This window comes from Austrofundulus limnaeus, unplaced genomic scaffold (assembly GCF_001266775.1).
Source record: "Austrofundulus limnaeus strain Quisiro unplaced genomic scaffold, Austrofundulus_limnaeus-1.0 Scaffold2290, whole genome shotgun sequence".
Classification (NCBI taxonomy): domain Eukaryota; kingdom Metazoa; phylum Chordata; class Actinopteri; order Cyprinodontiformes; family Rivulidae; genus Austrofundulus; species Austrofundulus limnaeus.
This window is the reverse complement of record NW_013954692.1, coordinates 3,136-14,427: the sequence shown is the minus strand read 5'-3', so window position 1 is coordinate 14,427 and position 11,292 is coordinate 3,136. Positions and strand designations below refer to the sequence as shown.

The following is an 11,292-nucleotide window of genomic DNA, read 5'->3' as shown; positions in this document are numbered from 1 at the left end:
TCCTCCATGCTGTCAGTTCTGCCTCCATATCCCATTTCAAATGTATTTTTACACAATTATTGTATCTGTAATATGATTAGCTTGCACCATGGCAGCTCCTGTTTCACAAACGGTGACGGTGCTCGAGGTAGACAAAGACGTTTTTGTCGGAGACGTTTATTTTATTTATTTTTTTCTTTTTTTTTTTTTTTGCCGTCCTTATTTTTGCAAGGCCAGTGAGGCGACCTTGTGGATGGATAAGAACGGAGCAGGAATGGGGTAGATAACATTCCAAGAAAAAAGCAGTCCACTTCGCCAAAACATCTTTTTTTTTTTACCCGTGTCCCTGCACCGCACTGAAGCAGTGTTTTTAAAGTACTCCAATTATAAAGCGAGAGCCGTCCAAATAAAGCATTTGTTTTTTGGCAGGACGAAACCTAACACTTCCCCTTGAACGGGGTAGTCCCAAAAAATACCTGAATATTAAAGAGTTGCTTTGATGTTTATACTTTGTAGGAATATTGGCTCATTTTTTGGCCATTAGTGCTCACGTTTTTGAAATATGGGTGTCAGGAAGTGGCATATTTCGATCTTTTATTGGGATGTAGATGGCAAAGAGCCTTTGAAGGTACTTTGTATCATTTTACCAGGCTGACCTTTCGTCTTTCACCTCTTTAAATTGTAGTAAAAGTGGCATCTTTGCTGCCATAAAAAAACTTAAAGGGAAAATCCTTCTAATTAAGATTAAAGGAAGGATTTCTAAGAGGAAAAACAGATACTTTGAGGGGAGGGCAGTGAAGAGGATTGCACCTGAATGTTTTTCAGTTTTTGATTTTTTCTTCCCGTTCTTTCAATCATCTGGATTTTCTCCTCTTTCTGGACTTGGTGGGAGGATGTGTTTTCTAGCAGGAGCGACCTGGCTCTGCTCTCTCACTGATGTGTGTAATGAAGGCCTGTGTCTGAATAATCCCATTAGGTGGTCAGATTAAAACCTGAGCTGATATTTGAGACCATGCCCGGCACCGCTTTAGAAAATGGAGAGCTTTTCGAAGCCGGCCCTGGGAGAAAGACGGCGGCGGAGAGGACCGGCTGTGTTCAGGAGGTCTCACCTCTTCGGACTGATAGAGTGGCGTCCTAACGTCGCCCAGAACTGTCTTTTCAGACCTGAATTATGCTCCTCGTTTCTAGTCAAGTGCAGTTTTTATCCAGTGTTACAAATTTGATTGAACACTTTTCTTATTTTATTTCATTTATGTTTGGTTATAAATGAGCTTCCCTATCCTCAGCCCTGCTCAGGGGCACAGCTGACACAGTCATTGGCGCCATTGTGTTGTTTGTTAACGGATTGGCTTCCTGACTGCTTCAGTACTCGTGCTTATCAGATCCAGATGAACATATGGACACTGTTACGATCTGTCCCATTTAGGTTTTGATGTCTCGGAATAGGCTGGTAATAAAGTGGTACATATCAAAGCACAACAAACGTGGTAATCGTATCAAAAGCAGCAAATCTTTGGTTTCTTCTGATCGCCTTGGATTGGTACATTATAAACTCTGGTTTACCCTTAGTGAACAAAAGGCTTTAGTTTTGTTTTGTTTTGTTTTGTTTCAGCTGCGTTGTTTGCGTACTAGATGTTGATTTTCCCCTTCTTCGGCTTCCATAAATAAAATTAAACGTACCTTTTCGTTGGAAGTTTACCCAAGCCTGCAACGCTTTGATCAGTCTTTAGATAAAAGTCTCTTTCTGCCGTTGCTTGAAGGAACTTTGCAGAGTTTACGTGTTGATACACGCTGTACAGTCAGTTTTACAGTAAGCAGTGAGTAAACCAGCTGATTTTCTGGTGAATTAGCTGTGATGGCTCGCTTTAGCTCCAGATATGCTTCTGTACTATTATTGTAGCTTTTTTTTCAGTTTTCTGATCTCAAGACGACATGCAAGCAGGATGTCAGACATTTTAGTTGCTGTCTCCAGCAGGCTACATGATACGAAGACACATCTGTGACACATTGAATAGTCTTCGTCTCTTTTCTCTGTTGTCTTTTTCTGAAAAATATCTTGCTCTTTCAAATGTATGCTATCTTTTTTTTTTCACTGTGTAGCCTGAATGAAAGCGTTTCATGTTTCTCTGCTCTCTTGATGCATTTCGTCTGCTTGGCTGCTGGTAATCATCCCTGATGATGCTCGTTCATTTCATTACCTCTGCACTGATGATGATGAAGATGTGCTCTGTTTTATACTGGACTGGATCATGATATGTCTTTGTATGCACTTGTTTTGTCTGGAACTCACTACGATGAGTCGATCAACTGAAAACCTACATGAAAAATGCTTTTTTTGTTTTGTTTTTTTGCTGCGTTCTGATCAAATTGTTTCATTTCCCTTCATGTTTCAAAGAGAAGAATTACCAGTTAATGCATGTTATTAAGCATTCATCCACCTTTTTGTCTTCAGTGGTCTTGCTCTGCTTATGTTGTGGTGGTCTGGCTGTTCCTGTCTAAAACTGCATGTTGCTGTGCCACAATAACGCCGAGGGCTCCTTTGGGACTGGGTGGGTGTGGGCTGTTATGCGTATGGGGGGGGTCCTTCCTTTTCCCTTTGCTTTTCCGTCCTCGTCTCCCTTCCTTCATCTTTCCTTTTAAAAAAAGCACCTGCACAAATGCACCTCCTCCCACCAGAGCACTGACACACTCCCATCTGTCTTTTCCTACCCAGAATACCCTACCACCCCAGAACCCGGGACCCCCAGGTTCACCCAGAGTCCGCACAATGCGGGCGCCGCCATTGGGGGCGCCGTGGGGGGAGTTGTCCTGTTGGGCGTGGCGGCCGCGCTGCTCTTCGTGTTCCTCCGCCGCCGCCAGCGCACCTTCAAGGGCGACTACAGCACCAAGAAGCACGTGTTCGGGAACGGGTACAGCAAGGCCGGCGGCCTGCCCAGCCACCCCCCCATGCCCAAGAACCTGCAGTACACGGAGGACTCGGACGACGAGAAGAAGCCCACCCAGATCAGCACCACCGGCGGGTTCGAGGCGAGCGAGCGTAACTTCGACGCCGAGTCGGAGGACTTGAAGAGACCGTACTTCACTGTGGACGAGGGGGAGAGCCGGGACTACGACGAGCGGACTCTGGCCTTCCAGTACGACCCGGAGCAGGAGATAGCCGACGATATGATCTCTCAAACCGACGGTTCTGTCATTTCTAAGAAAGAGTGGTACGTGTAGTGGCATGCAACAACCAAAACAACCTTCTGTTCCCCACCTGCATTCCATCTCACCTTCACCTCCATCCCCCACACCTTCACACAGTCCTGCCCCCCAACCCTCATCAGACCCCATCCAGCTAATCTCACCTAGAAAGGCGAGGGTCTACTTAAAGTGCAACAAAGTATGAACTTACAGCGTTATGATCAGTTCCATCAGGTGAACAGGGGGGGGGAAATAAAAACTAAGGTATGTCAAACGACTTGCTGAACAGTGATTGGTTTGTTAATGTTGTTGTATTTCTTCAGTTTGTGTATTTTTTTTCATGTTATAAATGTATTAAATGTTAAAAAAAAAAGAAAAGAAAACAGGTTGAGGTTTTGCCGAGCACATTTGTGAAAGTCCAACACTGGATGTTTGGTTTGTTTTCCTTTTCTATCAGCATTGAAATGTGTCATTTTTTTTATAATCTCTTTTTGTAAGACCTTTAAGTGAGCAGAGAAGTCATGGTTGCTGTTTCAATTTTTTTTAATTTTTTGGTCAAGTGTTTCAGAAAAGAAAGAAAATACTGTACAGACTTGTGTCATTTATAACAGCTCTAATAAGCTGTTCTCCAAAGACATGATGAATATTTCGGCCCCTCGTGTTTATGTGCTGTAATTGTTTCATCACTAAGATGGTGTCAGTCTACTGAGCCATATAGATGTGGCAGCAACATAAAAATGCTATGTTTTTTTTACTAGAACCTTGTCCTTGTATAATCAGCGCCCTTAACGGTGATTCAGAAAAGCTGAAAAGGGCTGCAGTTGTGTCATAAACAACAATTTCAACTTTTCAGTGGTGCAACGTGATTACGTCCAAAAGACATTTAGTGAGTCTCACAGGAAGATCTCTAATAACGCTCTGAAATGTCATGATTGTCTCTTGACTTGAACAGTTTGACCTGTGTGCACACGCTCAAAATATTACCACTATAATGAAATGTCTGGGGTGTTTTTCTGTGCGTGTTGAGCTGTGGCGATTATCTTTTTTTCTGACCCCCTTTTTATCGAAAACGGATGTCAGCGAGAAGCGTCTGAGGATTTCTCCCAATAATGACACTGCCTCTCCAGTTTGGGACTGTTTGCTGAAGAGCTGGCTCACGTCGACGCGTTTTTTTTTTCCACGAGGAGTCGTCCGCGGACACGGAGGACTGACATGAGGGGGGCGGGATGTCAACCCGATGCTTGTATTTAAGCCGACCGAAAAGATTTTAACAAGGAAAGGGATTTAAAGCCGTAACGGTGGCCATGCTGCATTGTAAGTAAGCAGTAGAGAAAAAGAAGCCAGCTGCTGCTTTTTATTTTAATTTTTACTTTAATGAATTTCAGTTCCTGTTTTTTATTTTTTTATTATATTTTTTTTTGGTCATTTTTAAAATAACAAATAGTTTTACTTTAATGTGATTCGAACCTGCGTACATGGACACTGTCTGCAGGTATTTGTTTTTAAAATTGGTGTGAACAAGTGCCAGTGGATGCTAGTACAGCAACAGACTCTTTTTTTTCTCCTCAGCTTTGAGGTTTATTATCAACAAAATGTTTTTGATTTGAACTAAAAAAAAAAGAGAAAAAAAAGCAGCTCAATGTGAGAAATCCGCGATAAAAGAAGCGTCGCAGTAAATCTGTGGATGTAAACAACATATCTGACTGGCTCTGAACAATATAAATACTGTATTAAGCCTTATTTTATGCATGTTTTTATGTGTGGGAGTGGAAATGGATTTGTTTGTATTTCTTTCTTTTTTTTTACATTCAATTTGTGTGTTTGTCCTCAGTTGCAGCTTAAAAGATGACTCTTTTTTTCTGTGTTATCAGTACTGACAGAGGTATGAGTTTATCGGTACGCGGTACCCGGCAACAATATTGTAGTTAACACAAAAATACATGTATAAATATATATGTTAATTAATAAAGATGACAAAAAAACATGTCTGTGAGATGAGAGCTCGCAGGTGTGAATGTTTTACAGTCCATGCTTGTCTATTGTATGCTTTTAGATGAGCATGTTAATCATGAGCCTCAAAACTATGTATAAAAAACACAAATTAGCATTCAAAAGTGGAAACTATCATGTTCTTAATTTAAAAAAATCAGTTTGAGTTTAGTTCTGTTCCATTTCTAGATTATATTTCCTGGTTCGAATCATTTTTGTGGCCTTATGTTTATTTCATTGATGTACGATTTAAAGTAAAGTAAATAATAATTTCCGCTGTCAGCGAACAAAAAGACATTTGGAGTTTTATAATGTTTATTTCACAGGCAGGGGGACTGCTTTTTTTCATACGCCTTTTTAATATTTTTCATTTCAAACACTTTACAATGCATCATAAACACAAAAGCGCAGTTTTATCTTTTATTCCTACATTTGGTGCCTTTCAAGGTAAAGCGGCATTAGGTAGTCTGAGCAGTCACTTTCTGATCATTTAGCTTATTCACATCCTAAATAGCTCCATAAATAATGCTGGATGGAAAACAAACCTCTTAAATTTCAGACAAATGATAGTTGTTTACACGTTCCAGTTCGAGTAGTCGGGGGGTCCGTCCCCTCCCCTCCCAGCTGCGGCACTTTATTAACCCTGCGTCTATACTTGATGGTTAAATCAAATTAAAAGCTGCATTTATTACCATTTTAAACTAATGACGACTAAATGTTGACACAGCACTCAGTACTTGAATGGTTTAAGTCATAAAGAGATCTAATTTCTGGAAATTAGTCACACGTTGCTGACTTTCTTAAGCACAACAATCGAAACAGTAATCCAATGAAGAGATATTTGACTCGTACGTCTGAATTAATCAACGTTGCCCCCGTTTGAAAGCACAAATGCGAGGTTTTTATTTAACATTCTGCTGCGTTCATGAGGAAACCACTGCCACGCCTGCTTCTTAGTCATGTTGCAAAGAAAAACAAATCATTTCATTCGGGAGTTAACGTTTGTGTGAACCAATCTTAACGTTAATTTTGTGTAATAGTGGCCATAACTTCATTCCATCCTAATCTACATTTTGTATTCAGTATGTTCAACATTCCACTGTAAATACTGTACATACAGTTGAGATTATAATCTGGGTTTATTTGGGGTTATCTGTGTTGGGAGCCTGTAATGTAAAATAAACCTTATTTTGTCTGCAAACACGGAGAGTCTGTGATGGATAGATGAAGTTGATGCTTAAGGTTTTGTTTTTTCTTTTCTTTTCTAAAAATCCCACCTGAAAATGTTCATCTCATACCTTTTCCACATGCCAACAATGACTTGGTTGACATGACTGGGCCGGGTTACAGTTTGTCAATATGATGGTACTGAACTAAGCTCAAGAGAGGGGAAAAAATGTTTTTATGCAGCCATGTGAATGTATATTTCTGAGGGTGTTATAAATATAAAAAAGTTTAAAAAAAGACTTGTTCAATTGTGATGACCCCGTAAAGTAACTTGTATTTGTTTTAAGCATTAAATGAGTTCAATAGTCAACAGCGTTTCGTCCCAGTTCACTGATTGACTAGATCTGTATTACCTAATTGAATATGATCCATGATTGCAACACGTTTCTTATCACTGTGTATTGATTTTTTGGTAATTGCAGCCTTTTTCCCTGTTGTTTTGATCAGTGATGTATTGTTGTTTCCTAACGCAGGTACTCCATTGAATTAAGTTGTCTGACGTGCCTGAAATGTCACACAAAAAACATTTGTTCTGCAAATAAATTTAGGTTAGAAACAAAAGTCTTTGTTATGAAAGTAAAGTGGTCCCATAACAAATTTTAATTACATTTTATTGTTGAGACAGAGGACTTATACAACCTAATTCCAACAACGTTGGGGTGTTGGGGAAAAAAACAAACACAATGCAATGATATGCAGATTTCAGAAGCTCTTATTTTATTCACAGCGGAAAATAGTAACCATAGAAAATGTTTCAATTTTTGTGACCCCCCGCATCGTAGAACAGGTGCTGCAGGAGCAACCAAAGGCTGTAAAAGGGCGTGGTTCCAATAAGAAACAAGAAGAAAATGTTGCAACAAGGTAAAATCTATCAAGCAACGTGAACGCCATCCAGAGTCGCCATCTTTTCTGAGCCAAAATGAACTGAGACGTGAAAACCCTGTTCTGTGGTCAGACAGATCAGTTCACGACTCAAAAGCATGTCTCTGATGATATCAGGGTGCATTAGTGCCTCTTGAACAGATGGCACATCGAGGAAGACATCAATGCAAAATAGTGAATACAGGTTTTAGAGCAGAGCTGACCAAAGTGGGGCCCATGGGCCAAAATTGGCCCCCCAAGCCATTTGATTAGGCCCAGCAGCAGTTGTCCTGGGTTGTAATCTCCTGTCTTATGTAGAAACTATATTTCCATTTAGTCATTCCAACCATTGGTCCAACTGTAGTACAGATAGTCCATGGTACTCCATTTATCTTTGCATTATATTAAAGGGGCAATATCATGTAAAATCAACTTTTTTGAGTTTTATATCATGTTATAATTTTATACTCTCATAAAAAAAACATGCCCAAAGCCTTGCTTTGACTCTTTCATGCATGTTTGAGAAATCCTGCAGAGTTTTTATGAAGCCATGCTGAGGAGCAAAACGACAGGTGGGGACCAGAAACACCTTTTGGGACCAGAAACACCTTTTGGGACCAGAAACGCCCCTGGGACTTGTCTTTAAGCCGAACTTCCTCATGGCAGAGTGCACCCCCTCCCCTCCCCACACATCCTGCCAATGACTCCTGCAGACTCTCGAGTGAAACTGAAAGTGAAACTTAACTGTCTGCTGAGCTCCATTACTTCTCACTCAGTGAAGCTCTTTTCAGATTAAAAATACCTTTGAGGAAACGTATTTTCTGATGCCAAGTAAACTGCATCATAGCAGCACCCCCCTCCCCATGAGTGTGAACCCCGCCCACACTGAAATGGGCGGGACAGAAGCAGAGGGTGGTTCTTAAAGAGACAGAGACCAATTTCAAGGCGTTTAGATGAGGAAGTAATGAGAAAAGTTTATTTTCTATTTAAACATAAAAACAGCATTTTAATAACAGCTAAATGTGACATAGATAATTTATTATGGTATAGTATTTAAATATATGCCTGAGAAACACATAATATTGGCCCTTTAAGATTAATCATAAAATGCAATTAACTACAAAAGACATTTAGATTAGAATTAAGCACATCTAAGTTTGCACACTTTATCAAATACAAACATTTTAATTAATGAAAAGTCCCATGAGCCTTTGCGGCCTGAGCAAATGTCCAATTTTCTCCACGATCATGAGCTAAAAAAACATAAAAAACAAACAAACATCCAAAAAAATGTGAGCCACTGCACTGGCTGCTAGTTTAATCTTATAAACAAACAACTTTACTTAAAAAGTATTTGCATTCCCTGTATTGGCAGGGAAAATGTTTTAGAGCACCCAACAAAGAAGAGGACTGCTGAAAGAAGACGAGATGCTTCACAGTCCCAACGCTATAAAAATGTGAATAACATCTGAATTTATGAGATTTGTAAATCATTGCATTTTGTTTTTCTTTATACTTTCGACACTGACCTAACTTTCACAGGTTTGGGTTTGCACATTGCGACCTCTGTTTTAAACCACGAGAAAAAGAAATCTATGTACATTTTCACAATATTTAATCACAGTTAATTGAGTTATGATGGATAATGAAGCTTATGTGAGAGTAACAAAGGAAAGATAAAGGTTCACATGTAGGGAGTTTTTGATTTGATCAGTGTAACTTGCTGCTTTAATTGGAAAGCAAAACAACTGTCAAACAGATGTTGATATTGAGTTTGGTGCTTAATGAAGCTGCAGTGATATGATAAGATAGGGCTCAGTGTAGAGCCAGACAGATCTGTCTCAGACTGTGGGACTGGAGTGCAGACATCTGCACCGTGCACATTAAGAACAGCCCAGAGTTTGCAGCTGTTGCCATCCATTTGCTAAAAGAGCCTTTTGTAGCCCTCAGGGCTTTGATGGCACATAGGCTTTTAACATGCATGGGCATCCGATTCTTTTTCTCTTGCTTCACAGGAATTTTACCACAAAATTTTCTGTCAAAATACCTCGAGGATAAAAAAATGGCTGCATTTTAGTTTTAAAAATGAACTCATATTGGGCTATTAGTTAAAAAAATGATCTTGTTAAAGCACCTTGCAGAGTGTGTCACGATATTCCACAGCCTGAAATCACAGAATACAAACTGTGTTTTGCAGTGTTAAAGAGGACGATGTGCACAGAAAATATGAACAATGATCAAACTGTGCTTGTTGTAGTTTAGATAAACTGGGTGCTTCGATGTTTTTCATCTATACAGAGGTAATAGGTTCAGAGAAGTACTGAAATTACGGCTGAGTAATTATTCAGTTTTTTAATTCACCCCCTGAGTTAAACCCCGTTGCTGTTCAATGTGTTTATTTCTAGAGTCACTTTATTTGTTTTATGCCAGAACCGCTCATTGAACTCTGGATTAGACACTTAAACGTGTGAGATATTTGGCCTTGCGGGAGCCTTCTCGCTGTTTTGAAATGTTGAGCCTCCAATAAGACAAAAAAATAATAATAATCGATCCAAATGGCTTCAGAGGTGCAGACCCTCAGCCAGTATAACGAGTCATTACACCATAGTGATTGGATGGTTAATGGACGTTGTGTATTTGCATATTCGATTCGTTGAGCTGAATAAAAGATCAGTAAGGTGTATTTTACCTGCTCTGCTCTGCAGCTTTGAGGCCTGTTTGTTTACTAATAAACTAATAAAAAAAGATGGGGATAATCTCACATTTATTCAAATAACTGTTTTTTTCCTCTGCTGTAACTCTGCCGTGTAAGTCACTTTATGAAATGCCTTTTTTTTTTTAAATAAATGTTCTCATTGTTAAAAGACCCAAAAACCTGTGTCAGAGGCTGTAAAAGCAACAAAAAAAGCTTTGTTGTGTCACCCCGGCTTGTTCATGCATTGTGCATTCTAATAACCTCTTTGGATAAACAGATTGTTCACAGCTTCTAGAAATAAACTATGCTCTTTTCCTTTCCCTTCCTTTTTCACTCTGCTCTTACTTTCAGCTTGCATTGAGGTTTTTTTTATTATTATTAAATTGTCTTCCTGTAAAGAATGCTCCGACGCTTTTTGCTCTCATGGTAAACCTTCTCAAACGTCCCCCCGCCCCCTCAGGGGTCGTAGAATCCAGCCTAATAACCGTCACTCACGCGGACGCAGGAAGGCAGCATCTAATCAACTCCACCATCATAAAAGGNGGTTTGAGTTTGACTTCAGCTGCCCTGCGACAAGATTTGGTTTATTTGAATCTACCTGCTGCCGTGTTAGCGTATTATAAAATATTTCCTGATAACGAATCCTGCAGTTTGAGGTATTTCAGTGTGGACAGAGTGTAGCACTCCAACGGCTAACCGTTAACTTACACTAGAGGTGGTTCCACTCTGCTCAAAAGTGGTGCGCGGTTCTCCGGCCATTCGCTTGCACCCCGATTTATAGAGAGTCCGCTCTGCTCCGGTCCGGTCCGCTTCGGTGCGACGCACAGAGGAGTCGGAGAAACGTGTGCAGGAAATGTGAGCTCACACGATAAATCCAGGGATAAATGTAGAAGTCAGAGCAAAATAATTAAAAATGTGGAAGACGGACTCCAAACACAGCTGAAACTGCATCGCTGTCGTCTTTTTGAAACTTCTGATTTCAAAATAAAACTCATGTGTACACATGCATGTTGCCATCTGCTTCCTAAACAGAACCATACATTCTGACAGCATTTGCGTAAAAATAAACCCATGTTTTTTAATATAGCTGGAATTTCAACAAAAAATAGTATGCGTTTGTGAATTCTCTTGAAAATACGGATGTTGTGCTTGTTCCTTTTCCTGTTTAAAGATTGACTCTGGAGCAGCTCTGGCAAAAATAAGATTGAATCTAATTTTGGCGGATTGCAGTCCCCTCACCGCCGCCCTGCGCCACCGTCTGGAGCCAATCTGGTTACTTTCACTGGGCCTCATGCAAGAACATGTTCGTATTCTTATCCTAAATTTCTCTTACTTTTGTTCGTATGAAGGGTTTGTAC

The 11,292-nt window shown here is 40.0% G+C and overlaps 1 protein-coding gene across 1 annotated transcript; it reads left to right on the top strand.

Moving 5' to 3' along the window:
- Positions 1–2,692: 2,692 nt before the first annotated feature.
- LOC106537394 (nectin-1) lies at positions 2,693–6,688 on the top strand (the record flags this gene model as incomplete). The annotated part of the gene is given in 1 exon segment (XM_014034776.1): positions 2,693–6,688. A coding segment is annotated over 1 exon segment (506 nt), but the record flags the coding sequence as incomplete, so codon positions are not given.
- Between the last annotated feature and the right edge of the window lie 4,604 nt (positions 6,689–11,292).